Genomic DNA, 16689 nt, shown 5'->3' with positions numbered 1-16689 from the left:
TGCCCTACCACTTGACTTCAGAGTCTCTCTCTCTCTCAATGACTGTTTGAGTATTTATCCACAGTGGGCCAGTGACAGAGAGACAGAGGTAGAAGAGGTGAATGAGGCAGCAGGTCAATGGGAGAGCCAGGAATTTAAGCCTGGCTTCCTGACTTCCAGGTCAGTGCCCTATCCACTGGAACACATTGCTTCAATTAAAGGGATACTGTCAATTTAACGTTTACTGTTTCCAAGTAAAGTATATTCAGAATCCCCATCCCATGAAAACTCTGTTCATTGTACATTTTTTGTTTTGCACTTTTGGCACATAAAAGCTCTCAGGCTAGCATTTTGAAGACCCTTGTAAGCAACGGTGTCTGAGCCCAGACAAGCAGCACAGCTGCCAAATTTGGGAGACCTGCAGGGCTTCCCCTGAAATGCAAATGTTCTAAAAAAATCACCAAACCTGGACTACAGCACATCAAAATGTGAGTGAATTCCCCTGCACAATACAGAACAGAAACCCCCAACAACGGATTGTGGATTTTTTTTTTTGGGTGGTTTGAAAGTCCAAAAGCTCATGGAGAATTTCTTCTTCTTCTTCTCCTCTCACTCTGTGGAAGAAGGGGCTTCTGGTCTGAGCATCCCCTTATCCTCCAAGCTCCTTAAACAGTCCTGGAGGATAAGGGAATGCTCAGACCAGAAGCCCCTTCTTCCACAGAGTGAGAGAAGAGTAAGAAGAAATTCTCCATGAGCTTTTGGACTTTCAAACCACCCCAAAAAAAATTAAAAAAAAAATCCACAATCCATTGTCGGGGGTTTCTCTTTGGTATTGTGCAGGGAATTCACTCACATGTTGCTGTGCTGTAGTCCAGATTTGGTGATTTTTAGAACATGTGACAGATGTTTTTATTAACTCTGACATCTTCTTAAATGAGGAGTGTAGCCACGATCTCTTCTTTCATTTAGAGGCCTGCTGTACTTATTCAATATCTAATTTAAGCTCCATAGTCACTTGCATATTACATTGCAGTATAATAAAAAGGGAACTCAGAGAGAGATGTGAAATAGAAATACCAGCATAATCATTTACTACAGTAATATGTGGTCCTCATTTTGAAGATTTAAGATGTTCTATAGTTTCCTACATCCTGTGTTAACCCAGGCCATGTCCTTTCACTGTGTGTGGAAAAGGCCTTTGACTGAGAGATTGGGCCGTTTTTAAGAGGTAATTTCCTCTGAATATAAACATTTGTTACCAAACGCAGAGCTTGCTACAGGGAATAGTCTCAGTGCCTGCAAGGAAGCAGATGAGTAATACTCGTGTCGTGGATAACCCCACTGAAGTCAGTGTAAGCACTTACACTGGAGCTGTTTAATAGAAACTAAAAGCATGAGGCAGGTAGTTTAAAATCTTCAGAAAGGTGGCTCCATGTTAAGAAGGTTAACTGGTATCGCCACTTTTCACTTGGTTATTGCAGCATTCTCTGTTGCCCAGTTTAGCTACAACTAACGTGCTGTGAAAAAATGCTAGATCAGGTGAGCTAATCCTGGAAGTGGTTCTGTGAAACAATGTGGGTGGAGGAGTGTAAGTCAGGAGTGCCACCAAGTCCAAGTATTTAAAAAGGAAAGATATTTAAAGTATTTAATAAATTAAAAATAGGGGGCTACAAATGCTGGAAGACGAGCGTGTTTCCTTTCTCTCCCATCCATCCATTATGAAGTATTTTCTGCCACTTGTAGTATGCTGAGTTGCACAAGCTCATGTACCACCGTCATCACCCTCAAAATAAAAACACCTTAGAGGTCTTAAGGTTAAAGTGCATTATAGTTGTGTGTTTGGTTAAATCATGCCCCACCGTAGAGCAATGACATGCCCAGCAATTCTGAAGGTTATTGTAGACACTAACACATCCTCATTGTTTCCCTAAAAAATGCTTAATTTACTTTCTGTCCACACACACTCAGGCTTTTTTTTTTTGAGGGTGGTTCCTTTTCCCAATTGAGAAGAGTTGGATGCAACTCCCCGCCCCCCGGCCCCCAGGAGTCCATTAATAACTCTTTTGAGCAAGAGGGATTTTTCCAGGCTGACGGGAGGTAATCTCTACTGTTTTCATAGCATTCCCAGCTGCTGATGGCCTGGGATCAGTCTTAAACTTGGTTGTGTTGCGGTACAGTGTGGCACCACTAGACTACTGGGTAAATTCCTCTGTTTATTTTCTATACTACATGATGTATTAAATAAACACAGAAAATTAATTAATTTTTTTTAAACACACACTCACACTCACGGAGCTATATGATATTTGCAGGGTACCCTACTGTATTTTTTTAGTGGAGCAACAATATATTCTTTGGTGATACTACAAAGAAACATCATATCGGCTGTAATAAAAAATGTCTTGAGGATTATTATTTAACTTGATAATAAATGGAAGCTGAGCTACTGTCAAATAATGTATTTTCTCTACCATATCTGCTTCTTTGTGATACATAACTAGTGTGCAATGAAGCCCAGAGATTTTTGATAATGAGCTGCTTTAATATTCTGTGCTAATAAACATTTTACACATTGTAAAAATATATTTCCAGTGTAAACTTTAATAATGTATTGCCATGCAAGTGTTATAGTCAGATATGACAGATGGAAGCTTAACTGGGGAATCCTTAAAATGCATCAGAAAGAAAATGGGGGTTGTGGAGAGAGGGAACTCAAATGGACATCAATAAAGTTGAAGACTGAAACCCCAATCCTGAAATTGGATCCATGTATATAGTGTTCACATTCACAGATTAAACAATATTGGCCAAATTTCCAAATGATTTATCATTAAATAGAGAAAGAGTTTGGAAGCTTTCAGCCCAAAAAGGAATAACTGAAAAAAAGTTTCAGAATAGAAATTGCAATTTACTCTTTATTAACCTTTTCCTTTTGTAACTTGACTCTTTTGATAATTGTTGATCTTTCTGAGTAAGCTATATGCAAAAAACTTAATTCATCCCAAAGCAAAAGTGGAATATTAAATATTGTAAGATAGATAATTTAACTCCTTGGCACAGTCCAGTCCTGTTGTATCTGACGTTTTTTTTTCCTGAAAGATTCATACACTGTGACCCAGAGTACTGGCTATAAGTGACACACAGCCCAAGTGTCGACCCAAGTGCAATTCCCTCAGAGTTCAGTTCGAGCACTTTCCAGGCAGCCTCTGGAATTCCTTGCCCAGCAAACATGTCCACTATTCAGCAGGATTCTGAATATTGGAAGACCAGTGGAGGCTGCAAATTAATGCCCCATTGTGCAAATACTTATACACACGCTTAAGTTTACTACTTCAAGTAATCCTGTTTGTTTTAGTGTTCATACATGTACACAATCTTATTGCTGTGCATAGTCCCATTGAAACTAACGTGACCACTCAGGGTAGTAAAGTTAAGATTGTGTATAAGTGTTTGCAGGATCAGGATAAGGAGAAAACGCAGAGGAGCCCGCCAGAGACTCCAGCCAGTACAAGCAAAAGTAGCCAAAGCAGGGACTTTTGGACGTTCAGAGAACTTCATGCAGTTTTGAACAGACTCTCTCTGCCCTGTACTGATCAGCTGCATACTCCAACTTCCACACCTGCTCTTCTTACCTTTTTCTCTCCTGCCCTGGCCCCTGCCCATCTCCCTTTTATTTCCATTTAATTCATCCCCTCCTAACTCCCTCCCCTTCCAAAAATAAAATAAAATATTGTGGAGCATGCCATTTGTTGCTATCACATTGTTCAATCTGCTTGTGTATTCTATCCCTCCCCCAGACTGTCTTGTCTATTTAGATTGTAAGATCTTTGGGGCAAGGACCATCTACTACAGTGGTTCTCAACCTTTCCAGACTACTGTACCCCTTTCAAGAGTCTGATTTGTCTTGCATACTACCAAGTTATACCTCACTTAAAAACTACTTGCTTACAGACATAAAAATACAAAAGTGTCACAGCACACTATTACTGAAAAAAATCACTTACTTTCTCATTTCTACCATATAATTATAAAATAAATCAATTGGAATATAAATACTACACTTACATTTAAGTGTGTAGTATATAGAGCAGTATAAACAAGTCATTGTCTGTATGAAAATTTTAGTTTGTACTGACTTTGCTAATGCTTTTTCTGTAGCCTGTTGTAAAACTAAGCAAATATCTAGATGAGTCGATGTACCTCCTGGAAGACCTCAGTGTACCTCCAGGGTACGTATACCCCTGGTTGAGAACCACTGGTGTACTACCATGTGTGTGCATGCAGTGCCCAGCACAATGGGCTCCCATTTTTGGTTGGCCCTTAGACACTACCATAATAAATACATTTAATAAATAATAATAATTAATAAGAAGAGTGTTTGCAAGATCAGGGTCTAAGACTGCAGAAACCATTTCTCAACAGAGCCCTCTAAGGACACGTCTACACGTACTGGGGATGGATGCTATGGCGATCCATGCACCAGAGATTGATTTAGTGGGTCTAGTGAAGACCCGCTAAATCGACTGCAGATTGCTCTCCCGTCAACTCCAGTACTCCACTGGAACAAGAAGAGTAAGGGAAGTTGATGGAACAGCATCTCCCGTCAATGCAGCACGGTGTAGACACCACAGTAAGTCGACCTAAGCTATGTTGACTCCAGCTACATTATTTTCATAGCTGGAATTGCTTAACTTAGATCACTTTACCCCCATAGTGTAGACAAGGCCTAATTCTCTCTCTCATCTTGAGTGATATCCTATCCCTAATGAAGTCAATGATAAAATGCCTATTGACCTCAACAGGGCCGGGATCTCATCTCCTATACTTATATTTTGAAATAGCCTGACAGTGAAATCGCTATAATACATATACACTTCGTAGGTGACAGAAACAGTTGTGGTAGAATACACTGTTCAGTAATAAGTTACATTCACTTAGCGCTGTACTGTAGCTCCTATTCATATTTATACATTTCAATATCCTAAATGTAATCATTTAACATTTCAAATCAAAGTGAACAGTTTAAAATCTACTTTAAATCAATTATTGTCTCCAATCAGGCAAATTTTGAAATATAGTCTATCCTTATGATGAAATTGTGGGGGGGGGGGGAGAAGGTGTTGTTTTGACACAAGATTTCACTAATGTATTTATGCCCAGAAGTGGTAAACTGGAAAAAAAGTTTTTACATGTACAAGAATGGTTGTACAGCGCTTTGTAGATAGAAAGTATTATGTAAATACTAAATATTATAAATAAAATATGGTTAGTACTTTATAGGTTGCAAATCATTCAAAAACTGAATGGTCTATGCAAATGTCACATTTGCAAGATTCACAAGTGCCACACAATATACAAATCTTAATTATTTTGGAGATTATAATAAATTTTCTTCTCTATCTTTAAAAGAACCAAGATTCTCCCAATGCACAATGAGATTACATCAAACAGTTAAAAATACTAGCCTGCCATTCATTTAAAAAAATCCCTCCAAACAACCCATCAGAAACACACAACTCAGGATTTTTCAACTTCAAAAAAGGGAGCTAGATAGTACAAGCATGGAACACATTTTGTATACTTTTGTTTGGGATTTTCTTCTTTTTAATGACACTGATAGCATGGTGCTCCATATTTATAAACGTAATTCGCTACACAAAACTTAGTTACATACACAAACACCTAGATGACCTAGCTGATGAAAAACCATCTGGTTTTCTTTCAAAATATAAGCAAAAAAGTGCCTTATACATTATATGGTACACTTTCTTATGGAATTTTGGGGATTATATGGCGTTTCCAGGAATCAACATTTGTATTGTCACATAATAGATTAAATGATCTGACAAGTCATCTTATACATATCTTTATGTTTTGTATAAATCTAATAAAGTATTAAAAATTAACATTTAATATAATGACAGGTTTCAGAGTAGCAGCCGTGTTAGTCTGTATCCTCATTGTCTCTAAGGTGCCACAAATACTCCTTTTCTTTTTCCATTTAATATAATGGAGTTACTAGAGATTAGCATCACTTCACGCACAAGATCAGGTAAAAGATTATTTGTGTCATATTACTTTAGTTTCCTGTAGGATGTATATCACTTTCCTATTCACTATTGTTTCCCTAATAATTTAGATTGCCAGGCTTCAGTAAGGGTAAGGACTGAGTCATGAATACAGGATCTTTAGGACTAAGTTCTCCCAATACTTCTACAGTGTAGCGATACCTAATACAAAGATAGCGTACAGCCCCTCTAACCTGCATTACTTACCAAATGCTCTGCAGTGCTGTTGTAGGTTCATAGCTACAGAGTATATGCCGCTAGTATAGGTCCTACCCTGATCTGCACCTTTCCACATGCTTTTATCAGGAGACATAACTTGTGGGAGTGAAGATGAGTTTAATTTCCTCTAGACTACAGAACTTCCTCTACTATAATGGGAGCAGTGGTCATCATTACTGTTCCGGCCCTCAGCTGCCATTCCAATGTTTGACCGCCACCAGCAGCATCTGAATAGCTCTTATTCCCCCAGATCGGTGCTGACATTGGAGACCCCCTACGCTACTTTTCAACTGATTGCACAGTCCCTGTCCTACTTTCACGGCCCTCGTCTGTAATTGCAAGCCCCTCCACCAGTAGTACATCCTTAATCAACTTCACCCACCATTGAACTGAATTCTCTCTCCCACTATTCTCAACAGCTGCCAACACTGGCTCCTCATTACCTTTCTCCTTTACCCATCCACACCACCTTCTTCTCCCAATCTCATATCTAAATCTCTCTGCCGCCCGTCCTTCCCACCCATCAGCAATAATTATGGGCAGAGCTTTGCTCTCCGGACTCTCAAGTTCCAAGCACATCTTTAGCCAACCAAAAGTTAAGAGACCAGAAAGGAATATGGAGAAAACCCATCTTTACCATGTGCCATATTCCAAACCCCAGGGCAGGATGTAATTTGTAGATCTTGGCTCAGGGTGAGTTTTGGTTTTGGTTTTTTGAACTTGTTTTGTTTTTTAATTGATTACAAATGTTACCTTGTTTTAACCAAAGCAAACAATGTTTTAAGTTTTTGAAAAACGTCAGAGTAAAAAAAAAAAAAAAAATCATTAAGGTTTATTTTAAAAACAGGAGGGGAAAAAAAGAGAGAGTAAAATGCCTATTTTTTTATATTCCATTTTCAATCACGTCACACAGATTGTGTGGGGCAATTTACTTACACTAATTGTAAACTAATATGGTAGCTGTACTTGTGGTAATATTAGAAAGCAAGTCCTATCTGCAGCAAAGTGTGCCTTTCTGGACTTGACCGTAGTGAACTTGTGATATCACCATCTCTCAGTTTATATGTTGTTCTACTTCCACCATCACAGATTTAATTTCAATAAACCCTAAATTGTCAGGGACATTAGAGCAACAGCCAAAAGTATGAGCGGTTAGGAGCCTTGATCCTGTTCTCCTTGAAATCAGTAACAAAACCCCCAATCTCTTCTATGATACAATACCAAGGCTTAAGGGCCAGACCATATATTATTGAATCTAATGGGAGTTTTGCAATAGATCTTAATAAGAACAGGACTGGTTCCTTAAGGAATAAATAGGTGCTGTCAATTAATATTAAAATCACTTTCATCAATTTTCTGGTTAAGGTTACAAGAAAGACTTTTACAAGCAACATACCTGTGGCAGGGCTGAATTGAGCTGTCGCTGAAGGGAGTCTCTGTCGTAGATGACATCCTGAAGGCGTTGCTGTGCAAGCGACAGACTTTCCTGAGTCTCCCGAAGGGTGTCAAGGAGGCGGTCCCTTTCATCTAGCATGTTCACCATCAGTTGTTCAAAGTGAGAATCCGAGTCCGACCCGCTACTCTGGGACCCCCGTTGACTCATTGGGGTGTCCTCATTTATCGTTGGCATCACTTCACACATCATTTCTTTAAAATAAGAAGTTAAGGGAAAAAATCTTAGGTAGAAAAACATTTAGGAGAACTTTATATGAGGAATTTAATATAGTCACAGAAACTGCTAGCACATTATTGCATTGATTCACATCTCAACTTCACTTTTTCACCAGTCACATGGCTGACAAAGTAACTGATCATTCAACATTGCAAAAATGTTGAATGCACTTCCTATATAAGGGGAAGAGTTATTTAATTCGTATTAATGGCTTGGCACAAAAAAATCATGTCAAAAGTTTCCTTTTTGGTTTCAGAGTAGCAGCCATGTTAGTCTGTATTTGCAAAAAGAAAAGGAGTACTTGTGGCACCTTAGAGACTAACAAATTTATTTGAGCATAAGCTTTCGTGAGCTACACTCACTTCATTGGAAAATTTGAGCATAAGCTTTCGTGAGCTACAGCTCACTTCATCGGATGCATCCAATGAAGTGAGCTGTAGCTCACGAAAGCTTATGCTCAAATAAATTTGTTAGTCTCTAAGGTGCCACAAGTCCTCCTTTTCTTTTTGGTTTAGTTCGTTTTATCTTTCCTTTGCCCGCTATCATTTTCCACTGGTTTGTATTGACGCCAATAGCTGCCACTAATTGCAGAGTTTGGTCCTACTGCAGGCTTTTCTACAGCAGACTCCAGACTGACCATTGATCTAGTAGCATGCTGCCTTAATAATGCAAGGTTAATTTATCTTTCTACCTAGTTATTCCTTCCCTCGGGGGAATTACTTTAAGGTAATCTCTCTGAGTAAGATGTGAAAGACGAGAGGCTAACTGCTAATTACTATCCTTGTGATCCTTTGTCCAAATTGAGCCACTAGGAACAGGGCCACAATTGCGTGAAGCCAATGTGTTCACATAGGCCACCACACAAAGAGTGGCTTCAGGGGAAAAAAAAACAAAAAAAATCCAACCAATTAGTCTCACTTGACTCAACATTTCCACTAAAATGCCTCTCATGTCCATCTCACAACCTAGATTTAGACACATGTGGAATCCTGAACCTTAAGATAGTGGATGCTGGGTACAACACACAAAGAAACAACCAGGACATCGCAGTTCTCAAAAGCCACATAAACATTTACTTTTATGGAAGTCTGCAAATAAGGTCGCCACCAGCAACCTTAACTTTGCTCTTCCATCACTACTAAATTATATTCCTTTTATATATAGCAGATGTAAGTTAGATTTGGGTCTAAGGATTAGTCTTGGAGCCTAAATCTTGGAGGTCTTATATACCAGCCAGTGTGCCTATGGAGTTTGTCACTAGCTGCAGGTTTAAAACGTTTTTTCAGTTTGTCTGTAGATCTTGTGTAGACTAGAGCTTCTGGAAGCCTTGCACATAAGATATAAATTTCAGGCACTTCCATTACAAGCCTGCCAACACACAAAATCTTCACCATTTCACACTCTCGATACTTGTTTGGATTAGCTCTGCATATTCTCTGTTTTGGCAAGGATTTAAGACTTCTTAAATCTGGTATATTTTTCCTAATAGAATTTAAGGGACTGAAATGTTCTGTACCAGCCACATCTACCTTAAAGTCAGCCCAATGTTGTTTCAAGTGGCAGGGGGGTAAAGACAGCTAAGCCACTCTTGCAAACAAACACACAAAGATTTACTGGGGACAGTGATCCAGCTTTCTCAGGAGAACTGGTCTTGCCTACATTCTAAGCATTTACACAGACTCTAGTAGATTTCAGTTTCAGTTTCTTCTTAGCAGATGTAGAGTGGTGAGCAGAGTAAACAGGGAACATACTAATATCTCAATATTGGTTATGGACCACTACCATGTAGGTTGGCTAGTATTTTCTTTGTTGAGGGTCTCTGGCGTTCAGTCATAGGGTTCTCTTCGGATTTTGTGGGGCTATGAGAAGCAGCAGAGTAAAGGTTATTTAAGTACCCATCAGTGCATTTCTAAGATTTTTAGGTCGGTCTTTGTGTTTTGTTGTTACTTGCTTTTGTTTTTCTTTTTAATGGGTAGCTTTAACCTTGAATTTCCAGCTTACCACATGTTTTTGGCTATCTGAGAAACCTCAAGGGTTCTATACCATAATTAACTCAGGTATTTTGTAGACTCATAGATTTTAAGACAAAAAAGACCTATTATCACCATCCAGTCTGATCTTCTGATTAACACAAACCATAAATTCCAGTTGAACTATTGTATATCTTGTACAGAAAGATATCCGCTGTTGACTTAAAGGCTTAAGAGATAGGGAACCCACCACATCCACAGGTAAGTTGTTCCAATGATTAATTATCCTTGTTATTAAGAATGTAACTTATTTACAACCTTACCTCTAGTTTAACAGTTTTATTCCTCTATTTCCTTATGCATTTTTAAACTGTAACCCAACTGTTCAGAATTCCTTATGGAATCCCCAAATTGAAGTGCCATGCCAAAGAAACACCTAGAGACCCCACAAAAAGGCCAAATCCAAAGTCCATCAAAGTCAATTGAAAGACTCCCATTGACTTCAATGTGATTTTGATCAGACCCAAAGTCTAAAGAGAAGACCTACAGAGCTTACAAAATGTGCAGGAGTCTATGGGCCACAAAGACAGAGGGAGAAAACAGTGTGAAGTTTGTGCTGAACTTCTAAGAGGTGCAACAAGTCTCCGCCTAGGTGGAGGGAGAGCCTATGGTCTTTAAGCCACCTTTGTGCTCTCCTGCTCCTGGGCTGCTCTGATGGCTGGAGATGCCCCCAACATAACTTAGATAGGAATTAGGAAGCCCAAACTGTAGAGCTAACTTTTGGTGGAACTTCAGCAGTCAATAAGTTCACATCCAAAGACTACATGCTTTTTAAGGTGTACATGGAGCATCAGATACTAATTTGTAATCCAGATCCCATGTATTAAATATGTGCAACTACATAGACCCAAGGATCTGTATAAAAATCTTAGAACCAATTCTCCATTCCATTCCATTGTTTTTAAACCAACACCCTTCAATTCCTCATACAGCGCTGTGTGCACACTGGATTGTGGACCTGAAAATACAAATTGTCTATGCAGATATTCCCATGTCTCTACTAGGCCTGTGTGTGCATGGTGCTATGTGGAGTGCTAAGATCTGTGTATCCTAAGACATTGCTTCCTTAAGTAATGAAGCAATTACCCATGGCTACCTCTGCCAAACAGTCACTCATCTTAGAAAGGACTTGTCTAAGAAGCTGGTTTTGAACTGGAAGGGACGTGGGGAGGAGACATAAAACCAAAAACACAGCCACTACATTTTTAAAGTGTCAAATCCCTTATTTTTGAAGTCTCATATCATCTTAGAACACCTCAGCTGGATTCGCCTTAAACCATAATAATTCTGCCTTGGCAAAAGACCTTCCCAGCCAATCTCCAGACAGACTAGTGAAGTTGGGCTGTATCAAAATCAGTTTTCGAATGCCTTAGGAGACTCAACTGCAGCTAAACAATTATTTTCAACTGCCTGTGGAGAAGGAGGATCGATTAACTTCAAAGGAGCTACTCACTGGTCATAGGATGCCATAATTGAATTTAAATGTAGAGATACAGAACTCAAAGGAAATTTAAAGAAAGTTAAGAAAAAAAATAAAGGCTGTGGGCCAAATACTACTCACTTCACTCATGCAAGTAATCCCTTTGCCTTCCATGGGACTAGTTGCATGAGTAAAGCAGAAGGATTTGGACCACCAACCACTGTGGAAGCATTTTAGTAAAGCTAAAGAAAACCCTCTTTTCATAGCATATTTTGGCGTTTAAAGTACTGTTTATTAAAAACAGAGGCTAAATTTTCAGAAGCAACTTGTGATTTTGGGCATCTCTATTTCTGAGTATTCAATTTGAGACAACTTAAACAGGGCCTGATTTTCATAAAAGTGCTGAGCAATTGTGTCTGAAAACATGGTTACTTTTGAAAATGTAGGCAGTTATTCATTTTAAGAACATGAGCCTCAGAAGAACAAGCCAGGATTACACCCTCTTTTGGTAGAAAGTGGATTCTCACACAGGGCATCTGAAATCTAAATTTTTTTAAGAACTGCCTTTCATAGCTGAAAGTATAATGTTGATAGTTATTTTCCTGCTTTGCTTGTCATTCCAAGAATCTCACATAAAAGAAAAATGTGAAGGAAGATTTAAGATTGCTTTACCACCAAACACAAAGGAATTGTAACAATAGAAATTTAAAACAAGACTCTAGGCTGGTGAAAAGCTACGTATTGAATAACTATGTCTTTCTAGCAAAGCCAATCTCTACTAGGATTTGTGGAAGGGATCATCAAAAGAAAAAAAACAAACAATAATACTTTCTCATTAATCACAATAGTCACTGAATTGTTTAGAATATAGGTGATAAAGACACTCTAGATTAAAATTAAACTTTAAACATGTTGCAAAGCACTATGAGATTCAGATCTTTGGGGAAGTTATCCTTCAATATATATATAGTTCTGAACCTACCACTGGTGAGTTTTTTCTGCTTTGTCAATTTCCTAATTTAGCATTAATGAATAACAAAGATTAATGTTCATTCTATTCTCACCAGAAAAAAACCAATCATTGTTTTTTTTTTCTGGAAACAACTCCCTTGGGGAACACAGAGTGGACTCAGCAACTTGGTTCCTGATAGTGAAACCCACTAAGGCCTCAATTCTGCTAGCAATACTTAGGAAAATGCCTATTGAAGTAAATGAGTAAGGATTGAGATCCTGAATGATTATCAGCAGGATTATTTGGTGACTTGAATCCTTCACCAAAAACAATCTCAAAAATTGGGGTCTGATGGAGACAGAACAGTCTTTTTTCTTTCAAGAAGGTTAAAAAAAAGTTAGGCAGACTAGAGATCTAAGCGTGACATATTATTTGAATAAAAGGGAGCATGCACAGGGTTATGGTACAAGAGAACCTAGGAGGCACGCAAAGTGTGAAAACTGAGGTACGGCATCCAAGTGGCATGTGAGGATTTAAGGTGCACCTTTAATTTCCACTGGGCTTGTTTAATATTGTGGATATTTAATATGGATAGACAAGAGCAGAAGGCTTAGCTATGAAGGTGGTAGGTGCCTCGTGAGTACCTTAAAAATTGATAGAGGAAAGAATAAAGGGGAGGGAGAGTACCACAAGTTTTAGGGGTTTTTTTTAAGGGAGGCCAGGCCAGGAGCCCTCATGTCCTGTAAAACAATCACCTGTAGTCACTGTTATAATGTGAACTGATTGACTACTAGGCTCCTTTAAAGGAGTTTTCAATTTCAATCTGTTTTTTACTTGCAAATAACTAAAAAAACCCTATTTTTAATGTTTTGAACTGGAATGTTTTCTATCTGTAATAGTGAATGGTGAAATAGCATGATGCCAATCTGAAGGTTTGCACATTTCAGTGGTTTCCCATCATCTGACTAGAACCTGATCCAAACCCCACTGAAGTCAATGCTAATATTTTCAGTGACTTCAGTGGTTGCTGGATCAGGCTCCTTGAAGATGATAGGAGAAACCACTGAAATATGCAAAGTTTCAGATTGATACCAGGTACCTTCAAACAGGGATGTGTAAGCAAAAAGTATCTGACATGTCAGCCTGTATTAGCCAGATCAAAGTGAGTATTATTTGACCAAGGCTTGGAATATTAAGTGAAATCCTGTACATTTTTCCCCAGTGGTCACCAGAGATTGTAATTGACAATTAAAAATAGACTTTGCTCAAAAGTAGTCTGTTCCTAAAAACAGTTCAGTGTCACTGCATTACAGATCTGTCAAGTTATCTACCTAGCTACCTGCAACACGTCCTCACCAAGAACAGTTGCGTAGACGTCTTGGGGTTGCAGACCTGAGTTTATAATTACAGATGAAGTGACTGGACATGAATTGAAACAAATTGTATAGTTCATCACCATCCTGTGGGTACAGTTATATAAGGCTCTTTTTCAAGATCACCCCAAATAACGATTATGATTATTTTTTTTCTTTTTATATTTCTTATGCTCACAGATGCAGATAATCACGTTCACACCTGGACTGTAAGAGCACATTTAAAATTTGCTTTATTTTGAATGATTCTCAGAAGACAAGGTATTTGAAATACATATATGATGTGTGCAGTAAGGGAGGAAAAAGTTCTCATCTTTCTTCTGACTCGACCCCACCCAACTTGAGTCCCTCTGGTGTCTCAATTATAAAAAGAAGTTGTATAACCACAACAACAATTTTCACTTCAGGAGTAAATCATGTGGTCTGGGACTTGGTTTGCCACCACTACTCCTTTCACTTGGGGAGGATTTGGGTGTGGGAATCAGAAATTATACCTATCTGTAGTTTGACAAAAGCTCTTATTAGAAGAACATTCATTTAGTTCACCCTGAAGACTTCCAGCTTCTAGGAAGTGTTTCTAATTTTATCCCATCACCTTTGTACCTAACCTCAGTCTTAAACCCCTTGACTTTGGTATACCCAGATATTAATTTTGCATCCAGGTTTAGGAGTCAATTTCAAGTTACTTTTCCCCTTAGCAATACCCTAAGGAGAAATTCAACTACAGAACGCTCTGATCTGAATCTGTCTGCAGTGACATCAGCTTTGAAGACTTACCCTACACTCCATCCTTTTACTGAACCATTTTTTACATTTTGCGTTTACAACTAAAAGAAATAGACACAGCGACTAGTACAACCAGTTCCTATACTGCAATGATTTATTTTCAGATGCTTTCAACAACACCTCACTTAACCCGCACAGTGTAATTCCATATGGAAAATCCTTGCCATTGTCTGAGTTGCATTACATGCATATTCCTCCTCCTAGTTAACTCATTCTCTCCCAGAATCTTCACCAAACTGTGAAATCACCTTTAACAGAAGCATTTCGCACTCCTTTCACCCACAGGGGTAAGCAACACAGTACATTAACATATAACCTGTTCCAATCACCTATTCTGCATGACATCACTCCAGCAACCCCCACCCAAGAAGAAGTTGACTTCATGGTTTTTTACAATGAAATTCCCCCATCTCCCAAAGACCAGTACAGAGCCACATTTAAATAAGACAAGGCATACTAGAAGCAAGCAGCAGAGAGGAAGAATTTTCATGTGTATCACATCTCGCCTTAGGGGGCTGGGGTCAAGGAGGGATGGAGGAGCTCAGATATGCAGGTTTCAGTACCTAGTGGCTTTTACTTCGGCGTCTGCTTATTCCGTTGATCAATGACAACCGCAGTCTCTCCCGGCTTTGATGGGGGCTCACACAGCTGGGCAGTCCTGGAGCATCTTCCTAGCAACGATGACACAGGCGTTGCTCAGAGAAAACCGAAGCCCCAGCGCCCGTCGCCGGACAGGAATATCTGCATGGCACCTCGGCATTTTCTTCGGCCACTTCGTCAGCAGCCAAAAGGGAAAGCGTCCATGGGAAAAATGGCATATTACAAATTTTGCTTTGGGAAGCAGAGCTTGGTTCAGACCATTGTTAGGAGGAAAAGAGGGGGGAGGCGGCTCTTAAAGCTCCAGCAGCCCCTTTCAAGCAGCAGCAGCATCTTTACAGCTGGAGGCCGGGGATTAGGGGGAAAGGATGGGGGGGGGGGACGTCTCTTTTGTTTTTATTAAAAACTTGACGGAGTGTGGTCTGAAATCCCCATTTCTTCACAGCCCGCCCTCCCCCAGGCTCAGCAGCCCCCGCGCGTGTAATTAAGGCAGTACACACGGGGGAGAAGTAATAAGAAAACGCCCTATTAGAAAGAAACTTGCTGGCCCTAGCCCCACTCCTGCTTTACAGCCCCCCAGGCGCCGGGGTGAAGCAGAAGTAACTGCTGCGGTCCCCGCGATGGAGCTGCCCTGCTGTCCGTGGAGCAGAACCAAGGAAACGCCCGGGGAAGGGGCGTTTCAGGACCCGCACGAGAGTCGCACGCCGATAGCGGTCTGTGGGGCCGGGCTGCCCGGCGCTCAGGTGCGCTGGGGGTGGAGGGCCAGAGCTGTGAATGGAAGCGGCGGGCGCCCCTTCTGCGCGCCGCCTCCCAGAGCTCCGGACACTTGCGGGATTGTTCCCAAATGCGGGTGGCGTCCGGGCTCCAGGGGCGCCTGTGGTTCAAGCCCTAAGCTATCATTTGGAGAGGTCAGGCACATGCTCCTACATCTCCTCTAATCGGATCCGTAGCGTAATAACATGGATCCGATACGATAATCCGGCCAGGACAAAGCAGCGACAATATCGGGTCTGATCTGACTGGCGCAGCCATGCAATTAAAACCGTATTGTGTGTTCAGAAATACTACCTATACCAAAGCCACGTCTTCCCAAATCGGGAGGGCAGGGTGTTGCCCACAGCCCCCCCCCCCCCCCAGGGTGCGCCTGCATTGATGACACAGGGTGCCAGGTAAGGAGGAGGGAGCTGGGGGGAGGAGTGGTTTTCTCTTCCTCCTCAGCTGGGGCTTCCCCTGGAAGCTGCTGCAGTGGTTTCCACCAGCCCTTAAATAAATTCTGAAGTAATCACGTCTGCTCTCCCTGCCTCACGCACACACGGGTCCCCAGCTGCAGCTGCTCGCACGGTGTTAATTCTCCAACACCCGCCCATCCACAGAGACAGTGTAGAGCCCGGGAGAGCAAGGAAAGAAGCGAAGCCATGCTAGCGGGAATCATAGAATATCAGGGTTGGAAGAGACCTCAGGAGGTCATCTAGTCCAACCCCCTTGCTCCAAGCAGGACCAATCCCTAATTTTTTGCTGGAGATCCCTAAATGGCCCCCTCAAGGATTGAACTCACAACCCTGGGTTTAGCAGGCTAATGCGCAAACCACTGGG

At 40.5% G+C, this 16689-nt stretch overlaps 1 protein-coding gene across 4 annotated transcripts in view; it reads right to left on the bottom strand.

Moving 5' to 3' along the window:
• The window catches only part of PPFIA2 (PPFI scaffold protein A2), a 614806-nt gene extending 599393 nt beyond the window's left edge, over positions 1-15413 (bottom strand). For 2 of the 4 annotated variants that reach the window (XM_048835681.2, XM_048835683.2), the window contains exons 1-2: positions 15063-15413; positions 7663-7913 (exon numbers count right to left, since the gene is read on the bottom strand). In XM_048835681.2, the coding sequence (XP_048691638.1) occupies positions 7663-7911 (249 nt within the window). In that variant the 5' untranslated portion in view covers positions 7912-7913; positions 15063-15413. The remainder of the gene's footprint in view (positions 1-7662; positions 7914-15062) is intronic. The other 2 variants (XM_048835680.2, XM_048835682.2) reach the window with 1 other exon arrangement.
• Between the last annotated feature and the right edge of the window lie 1276 nt (positions 15414-16689).

Source organism: Caretta caretta, chromosome 1, assembly GCF_965140235.1.
Source record: "Caretta caretta isolate rCarCar2 chromosome 1, rCarCar1.hap1, whole genome shotgun sequence".
Lineage (NCBI taxonomy): Eukaryota > Metazoa > Chordata > Testudines > Cheloniidae > Caretta > Caretta caretta.
Note: the sequence above shows the minus strand (reverse complement) of the source record. Positions and strands in the feature narration are given on the sequence as shown.